At 44.7% G+C, this 16,239-nt stretch overlaps 2 protein-coding genes across 3 annotated transcripts in view; one reads left to right on the top strand and one right to left on the bottom strand.

The window, feature by feature from the left end:
• Positions 1 to 16,239, bottom strand: part of LOC308188312 (uncharacterized protein) — a 111,587-nt gene that overhangs the window by 84,635 nt on the left and 10,713 nt on the right. The window lies entirely within an intron of this gene.
• Positions 1 to 16,239, top strand: part of GAP43 (growth associated protein 43) — a 55,188-nt gene that overhangs the window by 27,443 nt on the left and 11,506 nt on the right. The window contains exon 2 of the mRNA XM_080577182.1: positions 4,260 to 4,887. Within this exon, the coding sequence (XP_080433308.1) occupies positions 4,260 to 4,887 (628 nt within the window). The remainder of the gene's footprint in view (positions 1 to 4,259; positions 4,888 to 16,239) is intronic.

The following is a 16,239-nucleotide window of genomic DNA, read 5'->3' on the forward strand; positions in this document are numbered from 1 at the left end:
ATTAGAAATCTTGGGGCCATGGGTCAATGCAATTTCCACATTCCTGTTACCTAAGAACTAACCTCTTCCCTATCTGTGTCCTCCACATTCATTTCTCATCTCCTAATCTGAGCTATGTGACAGCAAGGAAAGTCTCACTCGCAGGAACAGTCTGCCTGGGAAGGGATGTCCTAGAAACCTGGAGGTGTGGCAGACAAGCAGATGGAGACGGTGAGAGGATCATCCCTCTCAGATCGGAAAGATGATGTGGGCTGTGTAGATAGCGACATAAAAGCGTAGCAGTGCATTTCATGAGGGCGAAGCTTTCCCCATTGGCTTCAGTGGGTATGCGGAGAAGTCCAAATGAAAAAGGATGTGTTTGACTATGTATATCCCTTATTACATTCATATAGCTATGTATCATCCAGCCTCAGTGTATTCAAGTCCTACCACTGAAAGATCTATGATTTGTTTCACACTAAAAGAAACAGGACATTTTCTCCATGCAGAATGAGAATACATTGCAGGCACACTTAAAAAATCATGAATATTTCAATATTAAGTACTAGTGTGAGTTTCCTTTACACATAAATGTGTAGATGAAAGGGGTTTGTAATCAAATAACAATATATGAAACTTATCCTTACCGGATCTGATTTTTGGCTGGGGGCTCTATATTCTGTACAAACATGAATAATAATAGCCACTTTTATACCAGAAGTCACAATACTATGACCAAGTTGTCATACACGCATGGCAGATAGATAAGACAGAGAGATTTCTTGTTTTCCACTGTGATGCTTTTGAATACATCCTGGCAAGGCTGACTCACCCTTTTAGCTTTCCAAGGAAGATAAATTGCTTTCCAGGAGCTTCATTGTATACAGGTTATTTCTGAGCAGCTTCCTTAATTAAGGTTTATCTGTTGTGTGCATAATCCACAGATGAAGAGCCCTTGTCTCTTTCTGTGAGAACAGAAGATTCCCTCTGAACAATCTGTTTCTCACCCAACCCATTGTTACACAACATGACATACATACCAGATAGATATCGTGTCCTACCCCAGAAGTAGCTGCAGGCCAGTAGCCTGAAAATAAGTCATTTCAAATGCTCAGGGTGCTTCAGTGGGGAAAACCTGAATAGAAATGGGATTCCTGAGGTCCACTAAGAGCCATCCAAGCTGGCACAGACACACTGTTAGTACATTTCTGTCATTCATGACCTTAAACCCCATCTCTGCCCCAGCCTTGTATTCCTTATCTTTTATATCTGAATTGATGCTGAAAGTGCCCCATTGGAAATATATTTTGCAACCGTGAACCTTGCGATCTGGCAAGGACTCAAACTTGATGTCATCCCAACTGGGATAAGAGGACAATGATGTCATCAGAATAGCAAGAGAGCCTTTTAGCTCTGTAATGCAGTAGGTGTGGGTGAGAGCTTTCATTCTGACATCCTCGGAGAGAAAAAGCGCTCTCCTTACCCTGCCAGGTAAAGGTGAGCCCTGCAGGGCAGCAGAGTTACAGCTCTCCAGGATGTCATCTGTCAGAAGAGGAGGAGAGCCCACCCTATGGTTCCCCTGGTTCCTGCTCCTGCTAGCAGCAGGAAGGAGAGAAGACCTTGCAGGGTTACAATGCCCAGATAACAGGGTAACTCCAGGGGAAGAAGTCACCAAGGCATGCAACAGGTCACATTTCATCAGAGCTGTCCTGGTTGGTTCAGAAGGTACCTGAGATGTGAGAGCAGCAAGGCTAGTGGCAAGAGAACTCTCCCTTCATCTTTTGGTTTCATCTTTTGTTCCAAGATTAACAATTTTGTCATGATCACTAGTGGTTTTGGAGGAATCAGATATATAGTACTGGACTTCTAGTGTCTTGTAGGTATCTTTCCAGCCTCCCACTCCTGCCGCTGTTTGAAATTGGCCACAGACCTTAGTGAAAGAGAGTCAAAGCTAGGGCATCCAAGTGTTACCTGATGCTAGAATGAAATACCTAGTCTATGCCCATATTGCTGTGGCTTCAGTGTAATGCAGACATATTCAAGCTCTCCATAAGCAGGCTAGTCCATAATGTTGCCACGGTGATTCAGGACTTAGTGCGAACTGCAAAACTTGCGTAAGGAGCAGGGTAGATGAACCTGTGCAGGACTTTGCATAACTTGTCTGGATCACAGCTCTTCCCCAAACATGCTAGTTTAAAACTACTTTGGATTTGCTTTCATCCCCTTGTGCTGAAATGAGGTTGAAGAGCTTCCCCCAGATGCTGAATAACACGGTGCAACATTAGCTATACAAGCAAAAGACACACGTAAATGGTTACAACATGCATCGTCCTTACACATAACCATCCCCTGCTGCCTGATGAGCTGCCATGAACACAAAAGCCCACTTTCCAGACCACACCACTTAGTGTACTTGGGGAAGCGCAGCTGTAACTGCTCAGCTCTGCCCCTCTGACAGCTACAGCCACCATTTTGTTCCCAGATGCCAGCAGGAACATAACCTCTTATGCCAAACTGTGTGCATTAATATCAGTTGTGCATTTATTCATAGGCTCTTTCATTCACCCCCTACATAAACATGCTGATAACTAATTTTGCTGCCAGGTTTACGTCCTAGAGTGTTCAGACCATCCTCAGATGTGTGGAGCAGCTCTTTTCTTTCATGATTTGGGGTTGCTCGTTCTTTGGTCACTGTACCCACTTAAGATCATCCCTGTTTACCTGGGGAATGATCCTGCCTGGGCACCAGTGCCAGGGCAGGGGACCCTGTCCCAACCGGTGGCCCCAACTGGATATGGTGGGTACCACCTCTGGCATGCTGGCGGCCACGCGTTTGGCTCACTGGCATGGCTTTGCCCACACGTGGGTGACTGACCCTGTCTCACATCGGTGCTTGCACCCTGCAGGGGGAACGACCGCCTCCAGTCTGTTTCCCAGTGACTGCTGCCAGTTTGTCCCATCAGCGGCCACCCTCTTCACATGCAGGGCATTTCCAGTGCCATGTGTGCATAATGCAGCATCTCCTTCTCCCTTATTCCTGCTGCACTCTTTATAAGTGTGTTGATAGACTATGTCCTCTCTCTGCTCTTCTGGTCCCAGGCCTTTCCCCATATGGCATCTCTCAGTTGCAGTGGCCTAAGGAGCGGTTTCCTCTTCCCACACAAGAAAAAATGCTTGCTATCTTTCTCAGCCAGCTCGTTTTCTTTCTTTTGTGACCTGAGCCAGCGCTGGAAACCAGGTGCAGACAGCAAAGAGGCCAGTGCCTCTGCTTCAGAGTGGCTCTTTTGAATGCTTCCCATTGGGAATATTAATAGAACGGTGTCCTTTCATCAATATGCAGCTGAGCTGCTACTTGCCCAAGAGCTGCTAAATTACTGGGCTGAAGCATGAGATGTCCTGTACTTTCAGTGGGAGTTTGCAAGTGGAGCATTATCTGTCTGCAGCAGACAGCATGAAGCACAGGCTCTGTTTTGGTCCCATTTAGGACTTTAATGCATGTCTTAAGTCTAAAAAACATGGGGAATGTCTGTTCTGTGTTGTAAGGCTGAATTCCACCCAATAGAGAAATAATAATCATCTGCTGGAATGGGAAATACTGATATCTATCTGCCTATTACTCCTTCATTGAAACCATGAATGGGGAGCAGAGAAAAAGTGCTTGAAGTGCTTGCAGACAGGGCATTTGTGAGGCGTGTATCTGTGTGTGTCTGGCAGCATGCATCTGCCTAGGGTGGGTAGCGGTACTATTCTCTATGGGCAATCCTGAACCGAAAAGCTATAAAGCACAAAGCACTTGGTGTCATTAGAGTCACACACCTGTGAAACAAGGTATCATTAAAAGGGAACAAAGACTTGAAGACATAGGTGGATTTGGAAAGACGGTGAAATTTGCCCTTGGAGAGTGTTTTGAAAATGACTGGGGGAAAAAGACTGGTAAATTTCAAAATGGATGGGAAAATAAATCATGGCAATAGTGACAACCCAGCTGGTGCAAGCCTTTCCACGCAGCCAAGGTGCTCTCAGTGTTGCTGACAGAGATGATGAGGTGCTTTAAATTCCTGTTACAAAAGCCCTGTGTCTGTTCAGCCCTAGGATGAAATTAGAGCCACCTGGCTTCAAAGCCTTGCCAAATCGAAAGGCTGCTTCAAAACTTGTCACCTGTTAGGAGGAGGGGAAGGTGGGACACTCCAAATTAAACGAGAGCCTGGGCTACACCAGAAGAAGTCTTAACTTATCTACCTGTTTTCTCCTCTGCCTTCCTCCCTTGTTCTTTCTCCAAGGTTGAAAAAAATGAGGATGGGGACCAAAAGATTGAGCAAGATGGCATCAAACCAGAAGATAAAGCTCATAAGGCAGCCACCAAAATCCAGGCCAGCTTCCGCGGACACATAACAAGGAAAAAGCTCAAGGGAGAGAAGAAGGGGGATGCCCCGGCATCTGAGAGCGAGGCCGCCGACAAGAAGGACGAAGGCCCTGCTGGTGGAGCGGCCGAGAACAAAGAGAGCGAGGCTCCCGCTGCCACAGAGGCTGCTGCCGCTGACAGTGCCCAGCTGGAGGAGGCCAGCAAAGACAGCAGCGCGCCAGCGGAGGAGAAAAAAGGAGACGGAGCCGCTGACACGGGCTCAGAGCAGCCAGCCCCACAGGCTGCCACTCCTGCTGCCTCCTCGGAGGAAAAGTCTGCTGCTGCCGCCGCCGCCGAAACGGAAAGTGCCACTAAAGCTTCCACTGATAACTCGCCGTCCTTGAAGGCTGACGAAGCCCAAGACAAAGAGGAGCCTAAACAAGCCGACGTGCCTGCTGCTGACACCACTGCCACCACCACCCCTGCCGCAGAGGATGCTACTGCCAAGGCAACAGCGCAACCCCAAATGGAGACAGTGGAGAGCAGCCAAACCGAAGAGAAGACAGGTGAGTGAATGCCTCGGCAGGGAGTGGGCCTCTCCGGAAATGGATGCCTCCCTAGGTATCTTGGGGATGCATCTGAGGCTGGCCAACAAGGGTCAGCAGAGGAATCAGAATGAGGGTTAACAAGGGAATCCATTTTAGGGGCAGGGGATGTGCATGCTCTTGCTTAACACCCTTTCCTCTGCTTCCCAGCAGCTTTTGGAAAAACTGCATCTCTTCTTGAGGCTCTTGCTCCTCTAGGTGGAGGTGCCATTTAGGCCTTTTTTTTGTGGAGCCAGTCAACTGTGGGGCTTGGAGGAGCCTGGAGAGCTCCCAGGCTCTGCATACACTAAAAAGGGAGGTGAACTTCCCAAGTCACACCAACACGCAGCTCCAGTGGGGTAACAAAACAGCCCAAGCTGATATCAGCTCACTGGAGACTGCCAGCTAGAGCGGGAAATCTCACAAGGTAAAAGCCCTCTCATACTGCAGGCGGCCATTCATCCTTCCTGGTGGGATGGTAAAGAAGGAGCCAACAGGGTCTTTTTCTCATCTGCCTGTGAATGGGTGAGATTGTTGGTACAACTCCATCCTCGTAAGGAACATATTGTCAGCATCACTTTCATCCAAACCAGTACTACTTTTAGCCTCTCTACTCAGACCAGCCTATGACAGCCATGCATATCACTTGCATGAATCTTTTAGACATGTGTCAGCTGGGTTAGACCCACATGATAATGGGATCAGGTAGGGAAAGGGAAGCTTAAAGGCCCTGACAGCTCTGTGAATGAGGACAGAAGAGAGAGTTGAATACAAACGATCGCTCTAGGAGGTATTTTCAATTCTTTGCTCCTGACCAAGCTGCAAGTCTGTTTAACTAGTTCCCCTGGGAAGAAGTGAAAGTTTTGAGAGGCAAAAGTAAGCATTTTTGACAGTGGCATAGTGTTTACAAACCATAAAGAAGAGCTGTTTTTGAATTACAATACTGAGACTGGTAGAAAATATGTCAAAGGCCTGGGGATGCTTTTGCTCTTGTTCCTTACCTTCCTTACATTATCAAAGAAAGATAAATAAAAGAAAGTTTACATCAGAAGTAGGCACCATGTGAAACTCAATCAAGAGGAAGTGCCAAGCATAACTGGCCTCCACATTCATGAGACACTCAGTTGTAGAAGGCATTCTGCATTCATTAGCTCATTGAGGAACAAATGTGGTTTATTACCTTGAAGTTCATAAACAGCCTTATATAAATGCTATAGAGACCCTACATCCAATCTTACATTTACCAATGTTTCTTTGCATTTCATTTGGTCCGCTACTTTTTTTTGGTCACAAATTACAATTCCTGCACTTTAATTAGACTTCCATCTTCATAGGTAGCTTAGGGCTTCAGGTAACTCTGTACCCACTCTGCAAAGTGGAAAGATAAGGAAGAACTTATCTAAAACTACCGATAAGCACCGAGAAAGGAGCTCATGCAAAACAATTGTGATTTAATGTGTGGACAAGGGGAGCTGTCCTGAAGGGTTTGACTCTAAGCTGAATGAACGTAATAACAAAGAGATGCTTGTTTTTCTTCCTTTCACCTGAACTGTTTCTAGAGATAAGCCTTGAACTTGCATCTGCCATGTTGGCTTTTTGTGATCCAGGTCTCTAGTTCTTTGTTTTCACTTTATGGGATGAGTTGAGTGGCAAAATAAATGTTTTGTGATTTGAGAAATCCAATCTGGTATGCTGCATGCTGTACTTGTTTTTATACATGGGCAAAGGTATAAACATCAATGGTAAAAATAGGACAGAGCGAATCAGTGTTTTGGGGCTCTGTGTACACAGAATAATGAGTGCAAATTAACTCTTATTTAAGATCTGCAATGCCTTATTCCTAAACAGGAATAGTGATTCTGTTTTGCATTAATATCCTATTTTTATTCAGATTAATCTGCTTTAATGGTTGGAGATAGGAAATTTATAGTAGCAGGCTATTTCATTTGCTTAATTTTACCTGTTTTCAATCATTGGTAATCAAAGAATGGTTTATTTCTATTCAGTATTCTGAGTTATTTGCAGCTATCTTCCTCATAGTCTTGTTGGCCTTACCATCACTCGAAGTGGGAACATTACAATTTAATACACATTTGCACATGATACTGCTACTTATGTAAATATCTAGCCAACGGAATAAGTTATAAAATCTACAATCAAATATATATTAAAAAATGAGCTTTTAGTGATTATTTGACCGTTCAAGGCTAGTATGTGCATCTGTTCAGACTCATTCAATATGCATGCAGTAATACTCAAGCTTACAAATGTTTGCAGAAAGCAAACATGTAAGGTGTGTGGCCACAGTTAAACTGATATTCTCTTTAAAATGTTAATGAATATAGATTTTTTTTTTTCTGAATTCCAATTCAGGGATGATATCAGCCTTCCAGTCACAAACTCGAACAGCTGGGTAAGTGCCCCCTGAGCCATGCAAGAAGGAAATGGAGAAAGATTAAATAGGTCTTCTTGCCCATCTTTTTGAGGATGCTGGGCTGTGTTCTAAAATACACTCTACAGTACAATGGTCAGAATACTAAGAAGCTGCTTTTGCTTCAAAGCATCTTCCATAGAAGAGCATCATCACCAAATTAAAGATCCCACAAGTAGGAAATATTTCCTAATAGAAAGCCTAAGTTCTCTTTTTTCCTATCTTCATCCTGTTACTCCCTCTCATCTCTTTAAGCCTCTTTGTTTCTCTCTTGGTACTCACTCCTTCTGTAGGCTTAAAGACATGCCTCAACATTTCTTCCAGCCTTTCCCCAGCAAACACAGCACTGGTGGTTGCTGGCATGGCTGCAATAGTTTGGTCATTCATGAAAGAGGGAGGGCTACCAAACATCTGCCACTTCTGTACTCCGCCAGCCTGGGGACAGATCCTCTTTCAGCTTCATCAATCCCCTTCTCCCAGAAGTTGTCCCCTTGGCTTTCAAAGGTCATTTCTTATCGTTTCTGTGATTGAAGACTGGCACAGTAGCACACAGTGTCAAGCTGCCAAAAATAAATCAAATTGGCTCCTAGCCAATGTCGTCGGTTGGCTGGTTGCCATAGCATGCTTGGCTGCTACTACTGCGAGGCGTGCCGACCATGCTACTTTTGTGCAGTGATGATCATCTGCCTCGAATTTTACTACAATGGCTGTATCACATTATCTGTGGATGTCTTCCCTGGTGCAAACACGAGAAAAAGTCAACGACATCTCGTATGCAGAGATTTTTCCCTTCATTTAAGGGCAGGACAAAAAAGAGAGGAAGAAAGGAAAGGGCTAACTAACAGATAAAGAGAACTGCATGATCTTTAATGCTTAATATTTAATGTTTCTGGAGCAGGAGAGAGGCTTGGTGATTCTTCATACCATTCCCTAATTCCCCTGACAGACCTCAGCCCTTCTTGTTATTCAGTTCTACATACTCGACTTGTCTGTTGGTAATGGCTTAGGAAATGGCTTCGACCAACTGTCTTGTATCCAGTATTAGTTGTTCTCATATCCTGGGCATTCCCAGTTGTACAGTAGGGCAGTTTCTAAGCAATCCTCATTGTATCACCTCTGGGAAAAGTAGATGGATCCCGACCTGAGTAAGCCATGAAATGAGTTTGTGGACTTTGTTCAGCAGCTTATGGAGGACTGAAGTAAGAAGGACATCTTTTAGTTCTCTTCATGACTTCTGGTGGGCAACTCACATGCCAGGATGCTGTTCTCTTATTTGAGCTTCCTTGTAAAGAAGCTTTCTTTTTATGATCCAGCTTTTGCCTCTTTGGAGTTGGAATTATGCTTAGATGCCAACCTACTCAAGAGGTCAAAACTGGTAGGAGGGAATTTATACATTACTTATGTATCACGATGTAAGATATATTCTAATCCATGTTGCATTGGCTTAAATCTGAAAAGTCTTCATGAAAGTCACTGCAAAGAGTCTGCATTAATACAGCTTTGAAAGATCAGCCCCCAGCACAGCAGACTATAGAAGATGGGATACTGTGTGCCTTATGGGGAGGAGAGAAGGTGAATACCACACAATGTTAGATTCTCTTTATACTCTCTGAGATTTTCAAGGCTCAGCTCCAAACCTGGCTAGCTCTCACATCAAAAGCACTCTCAGATTGTCAGGTAAGGATACAACAAAGCCCAGAAATGTGAAAGAGTAAATTGTGCCTAACGAAACAAATTGGTCTTCTTTTGTTGGGAAATGAAGAATGCTGTCTCCTGCTTGATGAAACAGCTTTACAATGGAGCAGTTTCACAGCTGAAATGAAAAATCAGCCACATGACAATTGCTTTGCATGCATGTGAGCCCACAGTTCCTCCTGGGCCCTGTACCCTGCAAGCTGGGAACACTGGGAGGCACTATCTTCGCTTCCTTAGAGAGAGCAAGTCCCTACAGATCCTTTTTCATGGTTTAGAGTCGAATCGGTTCTTTGTTTTCAGTTCAATCAGCATATTGATTGAAGGGCAATACTTGCTGCACCTAGAGAGCACTGGCTATATAAAGATTTGGAAAGGGAGACTGTCTATTGTCATGTACAAGCCAGAGGGTACAGCCTACGCCACGCAAGAGGATTGCAGTTGTGTAACTGGAGTTTTAGTCTTGGCCCATGGGTAGCTGGAAGGAGACAGAACACCCTCACTGCCATGCCTGTTTCACTAGAGTTTATCTCTGCTGCTACACCTGGCAGCTGAAGAAAGCAATGCAAATGCACCAGTCTTCCTGTGACTGCCCCAGAGGGACCAACTCTAAGCATGCATGCCAGCATTTTCCTGTCTGTAGTACTATTCAAGCAAAAAAGTAAGAATATAAACGCAATTTTGGTTACCCACAACATGCTGAAAGATGACAAAGTATGCGCCTAGTCCTTAGCTTCTTTGAAATTTTTAACCTTTGCATTGTGCCTAGATGGGTACATGAGTTGTATATGTATTTCAGAGCCTGCAAAATGGTTCAAATAAACTTGTGAGGGGCAGAGTGAGAAAAGCAGAATGTCACAGTTTTCCAGAGAACAGGAAACTTACACACCACCTGCAGCAGGTGCAGGATTTTCTCTTCTCTTGCAGAGTGAAATATGGTCTCTGGTCCCATGAGTGCCTCAGGTCTGCTTTTTCCAAATGAGGTGTTCTTTACCCAGTAAAGGTGCGAGCAATGCCATTGATAAAGCAAGATCTGACCTCTTTTAATGAAATCCTAGGTGGCACTAAGTGTATTTGCTGATGACAAGGTGTGGGCTGACTTTGGAAAATGCCTTCTGAGGAGAGCAAATTAATCACTGTTTTGGACTAAGGGGGTACCGGTTCTTCTGGGACCTCAATAAGAAAGGTGTGGACAGTCAAAGGTGGTTAAGTGGTTTATTTTGTGAGGATGGAAATTATACAAAAGATGACAGCAATCCTATGTAATCACAGCTGTTGCAGTATCAGAAGAGCCCCTCCTCAATGATCACAGCAGGCTGTGCAGAGTTCCTGTCCACTGGGAGGCTGGCCAGCCTCCCTGTTCTTCACATCTTTGTAGCATTTTTGCAAGTGAACAAAGTTATCAGTCTTGTACCTGTACAGTACTGAACTTTCTAGATGGTGCATACAGTGAGGTTTGCTGAGGGTGTTATACTCTTACACATCTCCATAGGAAGGAGCTCTACATATGGTATTGTTAAAGGCAGTGCATGCTGATATCACGGTATGTGCTTTTGTTATATAGTGGTCACTCACACTAACACACCAGTCTCTACAGCGAAGGCCCATGATTAAATTCAGCCTAGATTCTCCGTGAAATCAGTCTCTTTGTTACAATGTCTTCTGCAGTGACCCACTACAACTGCACTCAGACCATCTCCAGAAAATGCTCCAAAATCCCCACATGGGAGGAAGCCTTCCTGCCATAAACGATAGCCAGATTTTCAGGTGAGAAACGCTCAAATAGCAGACCAGTGGACAGAACAGACAGACAGACAATGAAACTTAAGTGGCAGCTGTTTGTTGTAGCTGCCAGCAGTGCTCTGCACAACCACCAGTGTCATCTCTTCATGCTAGGATCGAACTTTTCAGACAGATATAAGCTTGCAGAGTATCAGCTGGAATTTACAGCTCCAAGGAGCAGCACTTTACAGACAGAAGTACTGGCCCTGTGGTACAGATGATTGCTGTGCACTGAGCGACGGGACTGGGAAAGTTCACCAGGGCAGCACGATCGGATTAGTTAGACATTCCTCAAGTGCTGTATGATAGCTGCATTGACACTGGATTATCAGTGGCAGTTCAGTGATCACTTCCAATCTCTGCAGCAGCTCCGTGGAGTCTGGCAAGGTGAAGTTGTGCTCCCAAGGGACTGTGGGTCCATGCAGAGGAATGTAAGAACTGCCAAGGCAGGTCAGACCTAACATCCATTTACTGTACTTCTCTAGCTGTGGCTAGCACCAAATACTGCTATAGGCAGATTTGGGATCAACTGCCCCTCTACAGCTAGGATCCATCTGTGTTCTCCGTCGCATAGGATTTGGTTTAACAGTTAAAACATGATGTATTATCTCTTGACACTAATTATAACTGGGGTTTTACATGGCATGTATAAATGCACAATATCTGACTAAGTGTTAACAGCTTTCCCAACTCCAACCAACTGTACAATGGCTAGAAAGATCACCAATGAATTGGCCACCATAGCCTTAAGTATCTTTCTTTACTTATGTTCATCAGAGAAAGAACAAAAGCTTCTGATAGCCCTACTTTACACTGTTGCTCATCGTATACAGCATCATATTGTATGTGCATATGCACAGATGGCATAGTACCATAGCCCTTGCTATTCCTATCTTCCCTGACAAAAACACAAGCAATGTTTTCAATTGCTTTTTGTGTGAAAGCATTCCCAGGCTTCTTAGCATCTTTGTTGCTTTTTGATGAATTTAAATCTCTTAAATCTATAAATGTCCTTTATGAGATGGGGTGACAAACACTGTATCCGTTGTACACAGTCCAGAAGAGGCTGTACTTGTATACGTGTACTTCCAGAAAGGCATTACTTCTTCTCTTTTTCTCCTTATCCCAGTCCTTAGGCACACTAACATCTTGGCTTTTTGAGCACAGCTATCCAATGATCATGGATGACTGCAATGATATCCAGGTCCATCGTGGACTTGAAAGTTCTCCTTTTTGTAAAAGCACCACACAGATATTATATTTTTACACATAGTTGTCTGTGTGATTGGGCAGTGGCCAAGGGAACCAAAGAAATTTAATCAGTGGCATGAGGTCTTCAAGTCAGTGGTTGGCATGAAGACAGGTACTGGCATCAGCTGCCTGGGCTAGGCTCCACCTCCAGTTCTGGACCACCAACAGACTGTTCGAAAGCCCAACTCAAGCTAGCTCAACTTGGACAGGTCTCTAAGTGTAGTATATTTCTCAAGGGTACATTCATACTGCAAGCTTGACATAAAGGAGGGTTTCCTCATTCCCTAGCTTTTCTCTCTTCTCTCTTTCTCATTCTTTCTGAATGTCTTTCAGGCAGGAAATAGATGAGATGCATAAAGTTAATGTATGGGGGGAAATTATGTGACAGAGTGATACTGCTCTCTGCTTAGCTGTTCTCTGAAGGGAAGTTTGGTCTATCTTTTCAAGTTAGTAGAGCTATGGCTTTCTTCGTGTCTTTGTATTCCCTGCTGAAGATTCCCCTTTGCATACCTTTTAGCTCTAACGTTCTATACATTATAAAAGGTCTTGATTTTATCATCTCCAATTGTGAATATGTGGTCTGTGGAAATATGTCTTCTTCCTTTGTGTGTCCTTAGTGACATCACTGTCAGCATGGGACACTGAAACAGAGCCGAAAATCTCATCTGAGGTCTTGGCAGCCAGGAGTTGGACACCTGCCCTTTGCAGGGCTTCAGAGTAGTCAGGAAAAGAGCTACAGAAACCTGGACAGGGCCCAGAGATGCAAAGGAAAACGCCGTTCTTCTAATGACAGAAAAATTGAGACTCAAGGCTTCATGTAAATAAGTCTTAGATAGAGGTCATAAGGTCCCAATTATCCAGTGTTCAAAAGACCACTCACTTTCCAGCTGTACCTTAAGGCAACTGCAAATGAGTCCTCTTTTCATTATGAAAGAAAACAGAAGGTGTAAGACGCTATTCAACCTCTCCATCTTCCTTCAGCAAGACACAGTAATTGGGAATGCTAATAATGATGACTGGACATTACCTGTAACCTACAGGGCTTAATGAAGAAGAAAATTTCTCTAACATTTGGAAGAGCATCCAAATCCCTATGCTAAAGTGGTGCAGTGCTGCAGAACCATAACTGACAGTGCATTGCATGGACAGGGAAAGGGGTGGGAGAGCAGGAGTGAGAGCTATGAGCAGTCTGCAGTAGCATTCCCCAGTGCTGCTGACTTTGGCAGAACTGTCTTGGCAGCTGTGAAAAATGTTTCAGAGACCTTACTGGATAACTACTTGAAGAGATGAAAAATGGGATAAAATAAAAATAATTAAAGTTGGAGCAGTGCAAAGTATTTTTAAAAATATCTTTGCTGTTCTTAAGGGATTTGGGCACCTGTTGATTTGGAAATGACACAAGTCTCTAAGAAGGAGGAGGAAAGTTGAATGCAAGCTTGTGTGGACTAAGTCCACAACTGCCTAGTTCTTTGATAAGTGTAAGACTCCTTCCCCACACTGGGTCTGGACCTAGAAATAAAAGAGTAAGTATTCCAGCCCTGACAGCTTGTTTTGCCTATCCCCAAATTTCTCTCTGAGCTTCCCTTCTTCCTCCATCCTTACTTCCATCTTTTACAGCCTGTTTGGAGGCAACACTTACGAGCTATAGCTATATCTACGTGGCTGAAATCTAAGCCTCACCAGTTTACGTAAGGCGAGGATTTCACATGTGATTTCAGCATGGGTGTTGTAAAGGATTCAGAGTAATCTTCAGTCATCAATACTGAAACAAGAGCTAAGCCACTGGAGACGCAGCCCTGGACTGGACTCTGCCAAGCTGCACTTCAGGAAGACATGCAAGTTGAAGGAGTCTGTGGTCTTAATCTCAGATCTGCTTGCAAATGATCTATATGTTTTTCTCCCTGTTTAGTGCTCAGTGCAAAATTGTAACACTGCCCTTCTGCTTTTCCTTGTGGTTGGAAGAGGTAGAAACCTCTCTGCATTGATGGGGCCTGATCAGAGACTGCTGTAATGTTTACTACAGAAATTCTGTCTGGTCCTTTGTCTACAGTCTGTTATTCAACTGTTATGTTAGGGATCCAGATGGTCAAAGCGCAGTGAAAGGAAGTAATTTTATTGCCAAACAGAGAGTATGTACTGGCACAAGATCTCCTCTGTACTATACCTGGTCATCCTGTCCCAGTGTACAGCTCCTACTATGTGCCATGGACATTCAGTGTACTGCAGGTTTGCAAGTCAGTGGGACCAGTAACTAAAAGATCCTTCAACAGTGTAAGCAGTTTTGACACATGCCTTTAAGATTTTATTTGGGGGTGAAGGTACTCTTTGCACAAATCCATCCCAGCACTACCTGTCAAGCCTTAATCTGGAGATTTATCAGTGTGAACAGACACAGTGCCAGGCACAGGGACTAAACTTGACCTCCTGTCCATGACATGAGCTCTCCTGAACACACCTGATGCCCAGCAGCAAGTCACTGAGGAGAAATGCACAGCACTGCCACCGAATAGCACCAGTTCTGTGGGTGAACGGCAGGCTTTGGTCTCAAGAGATGCTAACCCAGTACTGTTCATTGCACTCAATAAAGACACACAAAATGAGAAAGAAAACGTTTCTTTCTGCCTCAGGCTAGAAACCTTCTTCATGGCTGAAGCCAAATGACTGTGAGAAAGATGGATGGAGTCACTGATTTCTACCTCAGGGAACAAAGAGAAAATTCCAGCCATTCCTAACTGATGTAGTATACTTCTTGTCCTCATTTCTAGCAAAACGCTCACACGTGTTTCTACCAAACAGAGGGCTTCAGCCTCGTTGCAGCTCAGACTACCTCCATGCAGAGCTTCTGAGTCCTGCCAGGCTGAATTTTTTCTTCTGTGAAACATGTCATCATTAAAGAACCCCTTGATTTGTCAATAACAAACATAACATACCAGTACATCCCAATGGTGGTATTTCTAGGTGAAAGTAGTAAGAGAAACTTTTGCCTGCTTTTATAGTAGCTAGTATGTGAGGGTCAGGTACTCCCTGAAGGGGACAGAAGACAAGATGGGCCCATGACCTACAGAGGGAAGCTGAAATCCAGGGAGCTTAACAAGCAAGCCATTGGGCTGCTGGCTATGCTGGGCAATGTTTCCCCTGATGCTTCCTGCTGGAGATGTTCCATTTTGTATAAATTATTTATTATTTACTGAGGCTGGGATGCAGAGCTTGGTCTCCCCCATTCAAGATGAATGCCCTCACAGCCAGGCTACGGAGCCAATCTTCTCCTCTGGCCCAATGAATATTTAATGATTTATGGAAGTGGAACAGCTCCATCAGGAGAGGAAGAGTGAGAGAGACGTGTTCATTCACGTAGAAATCCCACAACATCTCTTTGTGACCACCATGCAGGACCTGAGCCAAGGACCTTTGCAGTGAATAGTATCAGCCAGAGGACCAGGGGAGACAACATGAGCACAAAACGGTGGGGTGCCACTGCCTCCGCTTCAGTGCAATTTCAGAGCAGCTCAGGCCTGGTCAAGTTCTTGCCTCAGATAAGGCTGGTTTCTGTGATGGTTATCATCAAAATGATGATGCCTAAGGTGAGGGTACAGGCTGCTTCACCTTGAGTAAAAACTTTGGAGCTCTGCAAGTGGAGCTATGATAACTCACAACACAGCTGGGCTTTGTGGCAGACTTTGGCAATGTGTGAGGTGGTGGGCAAGCGGCTGCCCCTTGGCTCCACAGCCAAAGCAAGGCCACCTCGGCTGGCAGTGTCAGCAAAGAGAGAGCAACTGCACTGCTGAAATGTCCTTTGATGAGGGAGAGAGGCAGCATTGTAGGCTAGCTCAGCAGAGAGCCATCTTAGCACCCTGTATGGGTGCTTTTCCCACCACAGGAGCCATACAGAGGAGCTTCAACTTTGCCACTCACAAGCCAGATGAGCCTCCTCCTCCAGCATTTTGGGTGGTGTAGCGTGGCTGTGCACAAGACACGGGGCTGACACACTATACCTTTATGAGGCACATGTGTCCCCGGCATTTGCAGCTGACCTGCTGGGTGCCCTCATTAATCAATTCATTACCCGTCTAATCGAACTGTTTTAGTGAAAAGCCAATTAAGCCGAGATGATTACTGTGGGGCAGCCGCCCCGATGCACTTGGTGCAGAGCTCACAAAGTCTGGAGGATGGAAAGTTCC

This window comes from Anser brachyrhynchus (genome assembly GCF_964034855.1).
Source record: "Anser brachyrhynchus genome assembly, chromosome: 1".
Taxonomy (NCBI): domain Eukaryota; kingdom Metazoa; phylum Chordata; class Aves; order Anseriformes; family Anatidae; genus Anser; species Anser brachyrhynchus.